General features: G+C 41.3%; 4 protein-coding genes and 1 pseudogene across 4 annotated transcripts; 3 read left to right on the top strand and 2 right to left on the bottom strand.

Annotated features, from left to right (window-relative positions):
* Positions 1–135: 135 nt before the first annotated feature.
* LOC125297122 (histone H4) lies at positions 136–620 on the bottom strand. The gene has a single exon (XM_048247288.1). The coding sequence runs from the start codon at positions 618–620 to the stop codon at positions 309–311; it is 312 nt and encodes a 103-aa protein (XP_048103245.1). The 3' UTR covers positions 136–308.
* A 3,894-nt stretch (positions 621–4,514) lies between these two features.
* LOC125297102 (histone H1-like) lies at positions 4,515–5,123 on the top strand. The gene has a single exon (XM_048247268.1). The coding sequence runs from the start codon at positions 4,515–4,517 to the stop codon at positions 5,121–5,123; it is 609 nt and encodes a 202-aa protein (XP_048103225.1).
* Positions 5,124–6,207: 1,084 nt separating this feature from the next.
* On the top strand, positions 6,208–6,867 carry LOC125297112 (annotated as a pseudogene).
* Positions 6,868–7,448: 581 nt separating this feature from the next.
* LOC125298328 (histone H3) lies at positions 7,449–7,859 on the top strand. Its single transcript, XM_048249030.1, has one exon. The coding sequence runs from the start codon at positions 7,449–7,451 to the stop codon at positions 7,857–7,859; it is 411 nt and encodes a 136-aa protein (XP_048104987.1).
* Positions 7,860–8,372: 513 nt separating this feature from the next.
* Positions 8,373–8,747, bottom strand: LOC125297115 (histone H2B-like). Its single transcript, XM_048247281.1, has one exon. It carries the CDS (start codon positions 8,745–8,747, stop codon positions 8,373–8,375), a length of 375 nt encoding a protein of 124 aa, XP_048103238.1.
* Between the last annotated feature and the right edge of the window lie 6,374 nt (positions 8,748–15,121).

Raw genomic sequence — 15,121 nt, 5'->3', positions numbered from 1 at the left:
TAGCGCATTCATGGCGTCGCACCTGCACATAGGTTATGATAACAAGCGTTCTGGCATTTCTTTGTTTTTTACTTTAATATGAACACATGGCTCTTGGCTACAAACCATTGGATGTAGACAATGCGAAGAGCCTCATATGGCAGTGCCCTACAGCCCAAATCATGTAGCAGTGTGTCATTGTATGGAAGTGGGGCATTAATAGTAAGTTTATAATACAAATTACCCTACATGAAATATATCATTTTATAAGGAATTGGGCGGCTCTTAAAAGAGCCTTTGGAGTATAAATCGATGAAGAGATCTGATCTTTAACCACCAAAACCGTACAGAGTACGACCTTGGCGTTTCAGAGCATAAACGACGTCCATAGCGGTTACGGTCTTTCTCTTGGCGTGTTCGGTGTAGGTAACGGCATCACGAATCACGTTCTCCAGGAAAACCTTCAACACACCACGAGTCTCCTCGTAGATGAGACCAGAGATACGCTTCACACCACCACGGCGGGCCAGACGCCTGATTGCAGGCTTAGTGATCCCCTGGATGTTATCACGAAGAACTTTGCGGTGACGCTTTGCGCCTCCTTTTCCAAGACCTTTGCCTCCTTTGCCTCTGCCAGACATCGTTCTGTATTCAAGTTACAGAATAATGGAGATATATTGGATCGCAACTCGCATTTAGTACCAAAGAGAGGACGTTGGTGAAAACCACGAAGCACTGGCCCCTTCACTGCCCCTCCCTTCTCCGCGCACACCAAGTATTAGGCTAATAAACGTAAAAAAAACGCCCACATCCGACCTTTAGCCTCATCTCACAACAAAACAAAGTAGAACCAATATCAATACATTGCAGAAATTGCTACTTTTTTAGATAGATAGATAGATAGATAGATAGATTCAAGGTCTTAGTAGCATACAGACATCACACACAACATACCATAAAAGATATGACAACAAATACTAAATCAAAGATCCACGTGAATGTATTTATGGATGTATAAGCATGAGGTGCTTGCAGTGACAGGGCAGGGACTGTGATCAGAGACTTTCTAACAAAGTCCTTTTAGGCAAGTCCCTCCTCTCGGCGGCCATATACCAACGTTTTATGGGCACTCATCGGGCACAGTCTTTGGGTCGAACTGCGCGTGCGCAAGGCTTCACGACACCAATCTTGCTCCAGCGGCGAGATCACAACACATGATTGGCACGATCACAACACACCATATGATTGGCTCAATGTATTCACAACACACCATATGATTGGCTCAATGTATTCACATCACACCACATGATTGGCTCAATGTATTCACATGTCGACGTTTTGCCGAGGAAGGGGTGGGATATGTGTAGACAACGGCCATATTGGCGTGACAAACTAGCCCCATGCATTTCTATGGCGTATTTTTGAGTGCTGTGTCTCCACATTAGAAAGTCTCTGTTTCTAATGAGGAGACACACCACTGTAAGCCAAATGTACTGTAAAAGTAAATATTTCTAGCCTATACCAAAGTCCTTTTAGGCAAGTCCATCCACTCGGCGGCCATATAGCAACGCTTTTTGGGCACTCATCGGGCATCCTATTCAGCAGAAATGCGCGTGTGCAAGGCTTCACGACACCAATCTTGCTCCAGCAGTGAGTTCACAACACATGATTGGGAAGATGTCTTCACAACACAACATATGATTGGCTCAAGGTATTCACATCACACCACATGATTGGCTCAATGTATTCACGTCAACTTTTTGCCAAGGAAGGGGTTGGATATCTGTAGACAACGGCCATATTGACGTTACAAACTAGCCCCATGCATTTCTATTGAGTATTTTTTTGAGTTCTGTGTCTCCTCATTAGAAAGTCTCTGATAAGGCTGTGACTCCTACCACAAGTGCCCTATGGCATTGTTTTGTTAGGAGAATGAAGCCATATCTTCTATTAGGAGGTTTACCACTCTGATGGTGCATTCATGGCACCTGGGAATGACAAGGACCGCGTGATTACTTTGTTTTTCCCACAGCAAGTGTTCATGTACTTTGCCGTTGGAATGTATGTTACAAACACGGATGCCACAACAAAGGTTAAAACATACGCTCACTAATCCTAAATAAATAACTTTAATTGCTTAAAATATAGTGTAGGACACTTGTGAAAGAAAGATATGCAGCTTTCAAGTGACAAAAACGGCAAATTCCCAACTTCACATTAAAACTGTTGGACATGGAAGGCCACATGGAGTACAAACGAACTACAACGTGACGATAAAAGTGATGACGAGCCCCTAACTGGGCAACTCTGTTAGCAAAATCTAGCCCCAGTTTCCGACCTCTGACCCACACATGAGGTGAGGTGTATAATGCGGAATGATGAAGTTTTCACTGGGAAAAAGTTTTTTCCGATGCCCATAAACACTAGGTAAGTTAACTTACTCAGGAACCACGTAATTGGAATACCCTCCATGTCAGGTCCTGAGAAATGTGTACTAGCTTCTGCACATCCTCCAAGAAGGCAGTCTTATCGTTGTTGGAGATGAGGTCTGGGACTGCACATCCTCCAAGAAGGCAGTCTTATTGTTGTTGGAGATGAGGTCTGGGACTGCTGTACCATCGGCAAACCTAACTTGGAAGTGAAGCTGTGAGAATACACACTGTCATAGGAATCATAAGAGCTGGGTTTACACTGTACCCGAGTCATCTGATCCACCAGTGTGAAGTTTAAATAACATAATGTGTTAATGAGCAAAGGTTTTTAATTCTTCTCAGAATTGATTTGACATTATAACAGAGTAGATTTTTAACACTAAGAAAAAAATATATGCAGAGTTACTTAATTTGCAGCGCTGATTTCAAAGACTATACAAGGTACACGAGTATTAATTATTTACTCTATTTAGAGTTTGTTTTACTGTTATATTTCAACACTTCACTTTTACACAAATTTGGAGTAGGACCAAATCATGGACGGATTATGAACTTTTGGGCCCCTGGGCCCAGATGTATTAAGGGCCCCCCATTAATTGTCGTATATGTGGGGGTCCTCCTCCAGAATTCTTTTAATTTGTTTGATGTGATTTCCTGTATACTGGTGCATTTTGGGGATGGCCAGTACTAAATTCAATCAGATTCATAGCCTACATCCTGATTTGTGTATATTGAGGCAATGATTCCATGTAAAGGCTTGGGCTTCAGGGCCCCTGGGCCCGGTAGCCCGTGCAGGAATCCATCCCTGGACCAAATACACTCTGCGATAGTATTACAGTTTTTCTCAGTCACTTTGGTGCTTTTCTCAGATCAGGATGACAATTATCATAACTATTAGTTCAACCTCCACAACATTTAGTCATTTGTGGACATCATAGTAGCAATTTCTCCTTCCTCTGAACAAATTGCAAATGCTTTTGAAGATGTATTAGTTGCTTTGTCATGTCAGTCAAAATGAACTATACTTATGGATGCTGAATAGTCGTTCCCAATAAAACTAATAGTCTTGATTTCATTGCTTGAGTCATTACATACAAAATTCTGTCACAATGCTGTAGAATTCTAAAGAGCATATACAGTAAAACTGTGAAACGTACATATTCAGTGTCTTGTACTCACTTACTCCCCTAACTACAGCTATTGTAACTTTACTGTAGTTTTCAAATGGCTGTACAAGTACTGTATAGTGTTGTCTTGAGCATTTTCAGGTAGTGTCACTGAGTTCTGACCTTTTTTTGCATGGGAAAACACTGAGAGCACTTCTCATTTTGATGACACTGGCAGTTTCATTGACATAAATACTTGATTTTGAGGAATGGACTATCCATTTTGAGCAAGTGACGTGCTTTTGCAAGTTATCCACTAGGTTTTGCAGTTTGGACTAATTGTTTTGAGAAATGCACTAACTGCTGTGCAAATGTTAATAGTGATGTGAGAAAAGCACCAAAGCTACTGAGAAAAACTGTAAATTAAGGTGTTACTTTACTGTGGCCAACTGTATGGTATAGCCGTGTGGTGCACGTTTATTAACTGTGTTTCGTGGTGTCCAAAAAGCTCCCGTGTGTAAAGTACACCTTTGCAAAAACGGCATTGTCACTGCTTTTACACGTTACCGAGACTCGTCTCTTGGTTTGTGCCACTTTTTTGTTGATGCATTGCACGGTTTTATTATCATTATGTGCATGTTTTTCGCACAAGACCAAGACTGAGTGCAAAATTTCCACCTAGACATCAAAAGTTTCCAGTTCGTTGCAAAAGGGATAAAGGGCAACCATAACACCCCATATATTCATTTTAAAGTGTAGGCTGTGCTCTTCACAACAGACATCGTCTTATTGGTAAATGTTGTATAGTTACTGATATTTGTTTAAAAAAGTGCTAGGAGAAAACACAAGTGATTTATTCACCACATGCCGGGAGAGCTCTCAGTCTGCTGAGTCTAAATGGTTCTCATGTTTATTTTAAGTCCAGCCCACCGACTCCGTCCGACATTCATTTGATCAGCTCTCTCGAGAAGTTTGTGCGGAAAATCTAAACGATACAATGGCAGAAGATGCTCCAGCCCCCGCAGCGGCCCCAGCAAAGTCCCCCAAGAAGAAGGCGCCCCGACCCAAGAAGACTGGTCCTAGCGTGGGCGAGCTCGTCGTCAAGGCTATCTCTGCCTCCAAAGAGAAGAAGGGAGTTTCTCTGGCTGCGCTGAAGAAAGCTTTGGCGGCTGGTGGGTACGATGTGGAAAAGAACAACGCTCGTGTCAAGGTGGCCATCAAGAGTTTGGTCACCAAGGGAACTCTGGTCCAGACCAAGGGAACTGGTGCCTCCGGTTCCTTCAAGCTGAACAAGGCGGTGGAAAAGAAGCCTGCAAAGAAGGCAGCTCCTAAAGCCAAGAAGCCAGCAGCGAAGAAACCTGCCGCTGCTAAGAAGCCTAAGAAGGCAGCAGCCAAAAGAGCCCGGCTGACAGCTAAAAAAAGTCTCGAAGAAAGCAGCCAAAAGCCATACGCCCGAAAAAAGGCAGCGAAGAGCCGAAGAAGGCTAAAGAAGTCTGCTGCACCCAAGAAGGCAGCAAAAGAGCCCCAAGAAAGCAAAGGCAGCGAAACAAAGGCGGCCAAGCCTAAAGCTGCCAAGCCCAAAAAGGCTGCACCCAAGAAGAAGTAAATGTTGTGTTTTCAACAAGTTTACAAAACGGCTCTTTTAAGAGCCACCCAAAAGTTATGTGAAGGGGTTTATTCCAATAGTGTCTGCTGGTATATAAACATTCTCGCTTTGAGTGTGTACATTTACACACCGACTGGTTTGCTCTCTATAACTTTCACAAATGTCCTACTGCGTGATTGACCAAATAAATTATCATAAAACTCACTGGTCCAGAGGGAAGTTTAAACGGTGGTAATAAACACTATGTGGGTAATTAACTAATGGATCATGAATTCAAACCAAAGACTTTCTAATGAGGAGACACAGCACTTAAAATCCTCCATAGGAATGCATGGGGTTAGTTTGTCACGCCAATATGGCCGTTGTCTACACATATCCCACCCCTTCCTCGGCAAAACGTTGACATGTGAATACATTGAGCCAATCATGTGGTGTGAAGTGAATGCATTGAGCCAATAATATGTGGTGTTGTGAAGACACACAACAGATTTCTGCTGAATAGGGTGCCCGATGAGTGCCCAAAAATCGTTGCTATATGGCCGCTGAGTGGAGGGACTTGCCTAAAAGGACTTTGGTTTAATCAATTAATAACTCATAATGCCCTCTTGCTCATAAAGCAGTTGTTCTCAAACAATACAATACCAAGTATCCAAAATGTTGCAACACACAACCACTTCAGTTTGTTACATTGTACCAATGTTCACTGTATCACAAAGTATCTGAAAGCTGAAACACACAGTTTACTATTGTAATAGTTACCACGCGAAGCTTTGTTGATTTACTATGACCATTAAAGTAAAACTAACTGTAACTTAAACTGGGAGATTACTGGATCTACTGTGACATGCGTTACTTTTTTGTGATTGTGCTGCTGATGCACTGAAATGGAGGTGGGACTTCAATACGCGCCAAATAGAACCCAAGATGATGTCCCGCAGCGAGCTACACATTGATTGGCTCTCAGCATTGTGTTCTCAGCCACTGGGGCACTAAGTACCCCTGCGCTGATGAGGGATAATAGGACATGCCTGGCCGTGACTAAGCATTTGGGTATTCAGACGAACTCTAAACACCTACTACAAAAATGAGCGGCAGAGGCAAAACCCGGCAAGGCCAGAGCAAAGGCCAAGACACGTTCATCCAGGGCTGGACTGCAGTTCCCCGTCGGCCGTGTGCACAGGCTGCTGCGAAAAGGCAACTATGCTCAGCGTGTCGGCGCTGGTGCACCGGTCTACTTGGCTGCTGTGCTCGAGTATCTGACGGCTGAGATCCTGGAGTTGGCCGGTAACGCTGCCCGTGACAACAAGAAGACCCGTATCATTCCCCGCCATCTGCAGCTGGCTGTGCGGAACGACGAGGAGTTGAACAAACTGCTTGGCGGAGTGACCATCGCTCAGGGTGGTGTGCTGCCTAACATTCAGGCTGTTCTGCTGCCCAAGAAGACGGAGAAGTCCAAGTAAATCATCTCAAGACTCCAAAACAAAGGCTCTTTTAAGAGCCACCTACATGCCTTGAAAAGAAAATTCTAAGTTGTCTTGGTCATTTTTGTTATGTCAAAAAATGTTTCTTCACGTAGCTTACATGTGTAAAAAGCAATTGAACAAAATATCTTCTACTAGAGATCAATATTTGGCCACTCCTGTTCTTCCACTTTTTAAAATGTCAGTCGTTAATTAGCTCCTGATCCAGCAGACTTCTTATGATTGGTAAAATATATTTGTCAGAGTTTTTTATTTCTTTTCAATTTAATGGCTTCAGATCAAAATGAATCGGCACCCAACTCACAAATGCACACATGAACTACTGCATTATATACGTTCTTAGTTTATCCTAGTCTGTGGATAAACATTTGGATGCATTATTTCAATAAAATACAAAACATGAATGGTAGTTTGCTTTGTTCCTATTTAAACACGCATATATTTAAAGGCCTAAATTTAGCAAATAAAGGCTGCAAATAAAGTGCATTTCTTTAAATTCGAATTGATATTGAAATAATTTTATTCATCATTGTGAACATAATTTGTGCTTGTTCATGTTAGCTAACAAGTTATTGTTTGTTTTTTTCTACATCAGGCTATATGCACTGGCGGATATAATGTATAAGTACATTTCTTTAAATTCGAATTGATATGGAAAATATATTGTGAATAGAATCAATGTAATGATAGAGGCCTTTTAGGGGATGACCTTTGCATTTTTCAGGAAGACCAATCAGCGGAGACCAATAATCTGACGTCCAGGGGGCAGGATGCGACTTTAGGCCTTATATACCCACGTTCTGCAGTTGTGTTACTAATCTTCAATCTCGAAGAATACGTCGTAATGGCAAGAACCAAGCAGACAGCTCGCAAATCTACCGGCGGTAAGGCTCCCAGGAAGCAGCTCGCCACCAAGGCTGCACGTAAGAGCGCACCCGCTACCGGTGGCGTAAAGAAGCCTCACCGTTATAGGCCTGGTACCGTGGCTCTGAGAGAGATCCGTCGTTACCAGAAGTCTACTGAGCTGTTGATCCGCAAGCTGCCCTTCCAGCGTCTTGTCCGAGAAATTGCTCAGGACTTCAAGACTGATCTGCGCTTCCAGAGCTCTGCAGTCATGGCTCTTCAGGAGGCTAGCGAGGCTTATCTGGTCGGTCTGTTTGAGGACACTAACTTGTGCGCCATCCACGCCAAGAGGGTCACTATCATGCCCAAGGACATCCAGCTGGCTCGTCGTATCCGTGGGGAGCGTGCTTAAACTGATTTGAAGTTGAGATCTGATAATTTAAAGGCTCTTTTAAGAGCCACTCAAATATGAAAAAAAGCTATGTTCCAAAAAATACTTACTGATTTGGTATTGTCTGATAACTAATACCTAGGTGATAAAATGTAGAGTTTCGGCTGTAAGACTGGGTAAAGGACACTAGCACAATCTCAGACGTTTTATTGTTCCAGACGAAAACTGCACTGTGTCTCCCAGTATGATGAAACGTTGTCTAAACGATTCCTAGCACAGCAAGTCTTGTTTCATGTTGTCGGTCATTTTAGCATAACGCAGCCGTAACAAGGACCTTTTAATTTGCCATTTGTCCAAAGTGTATAGTAATAAGTAACAGTAGCGTAGAATTAAAAAAAAAAATATTCTGTAAAGTAAGTGTAGGTAAATTAAAGTAGAGCAGTGATTCGTATTTACATTGGAAGTTTCTTTTCAAAGAGAATGTGAGTGGCTCTTAAAAGAGCCTTTGAATTGGAGCAGGTTTCAATTTCGGCTTTACTTGGAGCTGGTATACTTAGTGACGGCCTTGGTTCCCTCGGACACGGCGTGCTTAGCCAGCTCACCGGGCAAAAGCAGACGCACAGCGGTCTGGATCTCTCTGGAAGAAATTGTGGAGCGCTTGTTGTAGTGAGCCAAACGGGAGGCTTCCCCAGCAATGCGCTCGAAAATATCGTTTACGAAGGAGTTCATAATGCCCATGGCCTTGGAAGAAATACCGGTATCAGGATGGACCTGTTTCAGAACCTTGTACACGTAGATGGCGTAACTTTCCTTTCTGGACTTTCTGCGTTTCTTGCCTCCTTTAGCGGCCGTCTTGGTCACGGCTTTCTTTGACCCCTTCTTTGGGGCAGGCTTTGCTGGATCAGGCATGACGAGTTCCCAAATACGAAATATCAGAAGTATGACTTTGTTTGCTATAGTTACCTGGTATATATACCAAGTTATATGTAAATAGAGGACTGCGCCATTTACACACAGAATGCCCTGTCATTTCCCTCCCAAACTAAATACTCAGACACGATTGGTCATTTTGTATGGAAGGGGGCGGTCATTATGAAAAGGTTAGCACCACCCACAGATCATCGGTTTACACCACCTTCTTGTGTTTCCTTTCCCGCACTTTTCTACAGTAGGAAGGAAATCCTTCGAATTCTATGCCAAATAGTTTTATTTTTAACATTATAATTCATTTTCCTGGGGCTTTATTCGAATCATGATAAAATGTGCACATCAAAACTCTACTATAATGATTGCCCTGTATTATATACTGTTGGTACTGTCATTCTTACAGTATAAAGGAAACAAAGGCTTTTACAGCATTCTGCAAAGGGAAAATGACAAATTTGCAGTAGCCTAAAACACAGGAAACACCACTGTAAGCCAAATGTACTGTAAAAGTAAATATTTCTAGCCTATACCAAAGTCCTTTTAGGCAAGTCCATCCACTCAGCGGCCATATAGCTAACGCTTTTTGGGCACTCATCGGGCATCCTATTCAGCAGAAATGCGCGTGCGCAAGGCTTCACGACACCAATCTTGCTCCAGCAGCGAGTTCACACCACATGATTGGGAACATAGACATAATGTACATAGACGCCGCATTGGCTGCTGGACACAAGAAATGCGGCCGCCATCTTGGACCGGTCATACTCCTCGTTGCTTTGCAGCAGAAAACACAAGATGACAGCACTGTGCAGCATGTTCCTGCTCAAATCGGCGGACCATACTCGGGGGATTTACTTTTCACAAGTAAGATTTAACATTACCGTACTATTGGTTGTATTTTGTATTTTCGAACAATGTGGCTGTATCATAGCTACATGTATGACCTTTGCAGCAAACAAAACCGCGTGAAAATCAGTGAGGTATGATTAATTTAATGCGCTGACAGCTCATTGCACCAGCCAAAGAGATTACACTGAGTGGAGTGGATGACCGATCCAAGATGGCGGCCCCACGTCTCGTCAGCGCTAGTAAGGAGTAGCGGTCGATGCGGCGTCTATGTATATTATGTCTATGATTGGGAAGATGTCTTCACAACACAACATATGATTGGCTCAGTGTATTCACATGTCGACGTTTTGTCGAGGAAGGGGTGTGATATGTGTAGACAACGGCCGTTACAAACTAACCCCATGCATTTCTATGGAGGATTTTTTGAGTGCTGTGTCTGCTCATTAGAAAGTCTCTGCCGATATCAATACATTGCAGAAATTGCTACTTTTTGATAGATTCAAGATCTCAGTAGCATACAGACATCAGGCATCACACAAAACATACCATAAAAAGTATGACAAAAAATACTAAATCAAAGATCCACATGAATGTATTTATGGATGTATAAACATGAGGTGCTCGCAGTGACAGGGCAGGGACTGACCCTGTGATTCAATAAGCAGGTGCTCTATGGGAGTATGAGAGAGCAGGTGCTCTATAAGGTGTTCTATGAGAGTGTGTGTCATGGTGGTGGTGCAAATAAGTCCAACAGTGCAAGGATAAAGTCTAGAGACTATCATTAAAAAATATGGACAATATAAGAGAATATTTAATCACAATTCCACATGTTTCAATGGACAGGCACACTTCATAACTGCAATTGAAAACAATTTGCCAGTCAAGTTCCCTACACCTGCCTTGGAAAGATCATCAAATTCTGTTTGTTGCAAACTAAATAGCGGACTTTGTATCCCTGATGATGCACTCATTCGAAACACAGACAAGTAGGACATGTTTTGTCCATTATTTGAAGAATCAGTGAGAAACAATAGTGTCCAACCATCTGTCTTTATGTTGCTACAACGTTTGTTTTTGTAAAATACTGGCTTAGTTTGTAACGCCAGTTGTCTACGTAAATATAAGCATTTACACAAACACACATAGTGGACGGTAAGCACATAATAATCGTTTGTTGATCAAATTTTACTTTATTTTACTTTACAAAGGAGATTTATTTGCAAACGCATAATGGTGGATATACCCCCAACCTCATCTACAACGCAGCACAAGATTGGCTCAATGTATTCACATGTCGACGTTTTGCCGTGAAAGGGGTGTGATTTATGCGTACCCAAAACGCGTTGCAATATGGCCGCCGAGTGGAGGGACTTGCTTAAAAGGACTTTGATAATACTTCGTCCTGGTTCAGAAGCTAAGTAGTGTCTACTGCGGTCGTTAAGTGGATGGGAGACCGATTGGATCATTGACTGGGATAACACATGATTTCACGCCTACACCGAAACACCAATCTTCACGTGATAACGAGTGACAGGATTATGTTGCCTAATCGTATTTTATTGTATTGAATTGAGACAAACAGAAATGCAAATTTCTTGCAACACTTTTAATGTAATGAATGAGAACATTTCGAAGCTTTGGCATTGTGTTGAACGTTGTAGGCATTCTTTTCACTAGTCCGTGGCTGCTATAATTTACGCAAACCACCAGATGTGGCTGTGTTTTCCTTGTCTTCCATGTTTAGAAGCTTCGGCACATTAGGGAAACTAGTGCAGTGCCCGTTCAAACATGCCATTCCTGAAGAAAACCCGTAGCTCAATTACATGCCCACAGGTATGCCTGCTTTAAAAATAGGATGATAGGGAAACATCATTCCAGCTAAGCATTCAATAATGAATACTGAATATTATAATATATTAGCCTATAATTAATGTGGCCTCTAATGCATGTGTAATAAATTTAGGCATGTGACATTTCTACAGATCAGAATGACATAAGCTTAACAACTGTTTTGAGTTAAGGCTAAATGTGTATAGCTTACTGAATAACTTCCTTTTTTTTTTGATTTCTAAAAAAAAAAAAATTCCTAAAATCTTTATTTCTTACTTTTCAATAACATTTATTGGAAATTTCCTTTCAGGTCGACCAATCCATACAGCTTCTGTTTTAGCATCATTTAATTTAGCTCCTGATACCTCTTCATACTTTTTAAAATGTTCGTTTATTATGTCCATTTCATTTTGAGATGTAACTAGGACAGTCAGATCATCAGCATATGCCAATATCTTAATTTTGTTTTGCGGATTTAAATTCACCCCATTTAACCGGGTATCCTGCTTAATGTTTGTTATTAGAGGGCTGATTGCAATTATATACAAAGCTGCACTAAGTGGGCATCCTTGTTTCACTCCTCTATTAACTAGAAAGGGGTCTGTTAATTCATCGTTTATTTTTTTATTTTGGCTTGTACTACTGATGTATGGTACAGAAGTTTAATGAGACTAATAAAACTCTCAGGAAGACCAAACCACTCTAACACTTTCCACACGTATTCTCTTGATATAAAGTCAAATGCCTTTTTTTGGTCTAAACCCACAATATAAAAACCTATGATTGATCTCCCATTGTAAAGTTCTCTCAGGGTGCTTAGATTATCCCATATATTACGGCTCTTAATTGCACAGGTTTGTTCTTTTTCAATTTCTTGTAATAAGGGTTCAAGCCTTTTCATTAATATTTTCACAAAAATCTTGTAGTCAACATTCATAATTGTTAAATGCCTATAATTGTTATTATCCGACTTGTCCCCTTTCTTATACAGGAGGGACATAGTGCCATGGTAGAAAGATTGGTGAAAATGTCCTGATTCGATACCTTCGTTGAAGACTTTCCTGAGGATTTCTGCCAGTGTGGAAATAGACATTTGGTAAAATTCTACCGGAAACCCATCAGGTCCAGGAGTCTTACCTTTATTCAGGCAGTTGATTGCATTTTCTACCTCGCCAGAAGATATCGGATTTGCAAGTTGCTCCTGCAGATGGTTTTTCATGATGGTTCTACTTCCTAAAAAGTTATTCATTTCATCTCTGTTGATGGTAATTGAGCTGTACATGTTTTCTAGCTGGGCCTTTGTTTTAGATTTGATTTCTTCAATTAGATGGACATAACCATTTGCAGGTTTCCTCTTTTCTCTTTTTAAAACTATCCAATAAAGAATGAATGTTTGGTGTAGATTCATAGACGTGACCACTGTAAAGTTTCAAGTTCGTTTTTGATTCTTCATTGAATACATCCAATTTCTCCCTTGGTTGTTCCAGTTCATGTTCATTGTCCTTGGTTAGTTTTAGTTCAATATATTTTCTTGTTAGGCCTCAATATTGACTTTCTTTTTCTTGGTTTAAAGCTTTACACTTGGAACGAAAACAATTCGTAGACAAGTTTTGACTGATTCCCAAAAACTACATTCTGATTTCCAGAGAGGACGTAAGTTTTCCAGGTTTTGAAATTCCTCTGAAGAGCATCGATAACTGAATATTCCTTTAAGTATCGAGTATTCAACCTCCATAATCTCTGAGAGTTCCTTTCTCAATTTCACATTGGGTGATTACAGCTAAATGATCCGAATCTACGATATATTTTGTCTCATAAGATTTAATAAAAACTTGGCTTGACACATAGATTCTGTCGATCCGAGTTTTACTATTCGAATCTATTCTTGTGTAACCTACCTGAGTAGGATGAAGTAGTCTGAAACAGTCTCTCAGTCTCTCTCTCGTTCAGGCTTTTACATATATCTCGGAGGATTTTCCCTTTTGTTAACTTAAAAGGTTTGTTAGCTATTCTGTCCTTTTCTTCAGTCACTGCTTTAAAGTCACACACACGGAAACATTATAGCCCACCATACAAAGTGTTTGCAGTTTTCTAAAGATCAAAAAAATGTTATGCCTATCAGGTGGAGTGTATATATTAATCACTGAATTTTTTTTTACCTTTGAAAAACAAATCGACTAAGAAGTCTCCCTGGAATTATTTGTCTCACTTTTAAAATAGCAATATTCTTTGATTTTAAAAGAATTCCTACACCGTCCGCTTTGTTGTCGCCATAGGAAATGATGCAATGTCCATGTGACCATTGTGTTTGCATATCTCGAATGTCTTTGTCATTAGTTATTCTTAATTCTTGTAAACACGAAATGTCAATGTTTTGTTGCTTGAGTAATTGCATCTTCTTTTTCATGTTTTCTACCGATTTAACTCCACGTACATTGTAGGATAATAAAAACATTGAAGAAAAAAAAGCAATAAAGTTTAAGTTAGACTTTTTTTTTTACTTTGTGGTGGTGTGAGGGATAATTGTATCTTCTTTGCTTTATCGGAGGTCCTTGAGTCATTTGGTGGGCTTATTTGTAAAGGAGGGAACTCTGTATCATAAACTTGTTCTTGTGGTCTTTTTGTAGGTGTGCTCTCTTCTTTCTCCTGTCCCTGTTGAACTACGTTCACCTGATTGTCCTTCGCCAAAGAAGTCTCCAGGTCAATAAGATCACTACTCTCCGATTTTTCCTCAGGTTCATCCTCCTCAGATTCCTCTGTAGATTCACCTTCACTCTCGGATTCATTGGATTCCTCCTCGACATTATCAGCCCCAAAACTCGACTCACTAGCACTTTCAAAGTTTTCTTCCTGTAACGCTTGTTCTCCCTGGTTCTCATTAGTTTCGTTTTCTGGTTGATTTTCATTAGGCCCATCTGTCTCAGTTGTTTGTGGTGGACTAGGCACCGGGTTTGGTTGTGGTGGACAAGGCGCCGGGTTTGGCTTAGGCTTTTTGATACGATTAATGATTAATGATTTAGGGCACTTGAAGTATGTGTGGTTTTTCTCGCCGCACAAAGTGCAAGTGCTTTCACGGACGCAACTGGTAGCTTTATGCCCGCACTGACCGCATCTCCAGCATTTAACTGTTGGACATTCCTTATACTTATGTTCAGTGGAGTTACAGGTGAAACACCTTTCGACTTCACCATTATAAAAGATCCGCGGCCCCAGCTGTGGCGCAACTGGCTGGGGCACCTGCACCGTACGCCGGCGACCCGGGTTCGATTCCCGCCCCGTGGTCCTTTCCGGATCCCACCCCAACTCTCTCTCCCACTCGCTTCCTGTCACTCTCTACTATCCTGTCACATTAAAGGCACAAAAAAAAAAGATCCGCCCATAATGTGGACCTAAGACGATCGATGTAGGTAGCTCGGATTGCACTCCGAATTGCGTCTTTTTTAGTTGTACTTTGTACCTTCGTACTCCATACCAGATTCCATATTTATCAACAGGTTTTTCGAATAAAGTAACCGAAGAACAGTATCGATGTAAGAAAACTTCTGCATCAGCGTTGAAGATTCTCCCAGTCCAGAATTTTACTGATTTTTTAAACTAGTTAGGTCTAAACACGGACTAACCCGCCGGTTTTACCTCTGCCGCTCATGTTTGTAGTAAGTGTTTAGAGTTTGTCTGAATAC

This window comes from Alosa alosa, chromosome 7, assembly GCF_017589495.1.
Source record: "Alosa alosa isolate M-15738 ecotype Scorff River chromosome 7, AALO_Geno_1.1, whole genome shotgun sequence".
In the NCBI taxonomy this organism is placed as follows: domain Eukaryota; kingdom Metazoa; phylum Chordata; class Actinopteri; order Clupeiformes; family Clupeidae; genus Alosa; species Alosa alosa.
This window is presented reverse-complemented; position numbering and strand designations above follow the sequence as displayed.

Bases quoted from the DNA above. Each gene is read 5' to 3' on its own strand.
- LOC125297122 (XM_048247288.1), bottom strand. From the start codon at position 620: ATGTCTGGCAGAGGCAAAGGAGGCAAAGGTCTTGGAAAAGGAGGCGCA.
- LOC125297102 (XM_048247268.1), top strand. From the start codon at position 4,515: ATGGCAGAAGATGCTCCAGCCCCCGCAGCGGCCCCAGCAAAGTCCCCC.
- LOC125298328 (XM_048249030.1), top strand. From the start codon at position 7,449: ATGGCAAGAACCAAGCAGACAGCTCGCAAATCTACCGGCGGTAAGGCT.
- LOC125297115 (XM_048247281.1), bottom strand. From the start codon at position 8,747: ATGCCTGATCCAGCAAAGCCTGCCCCAAAGAAGGGGTCAAAGAAAGCC.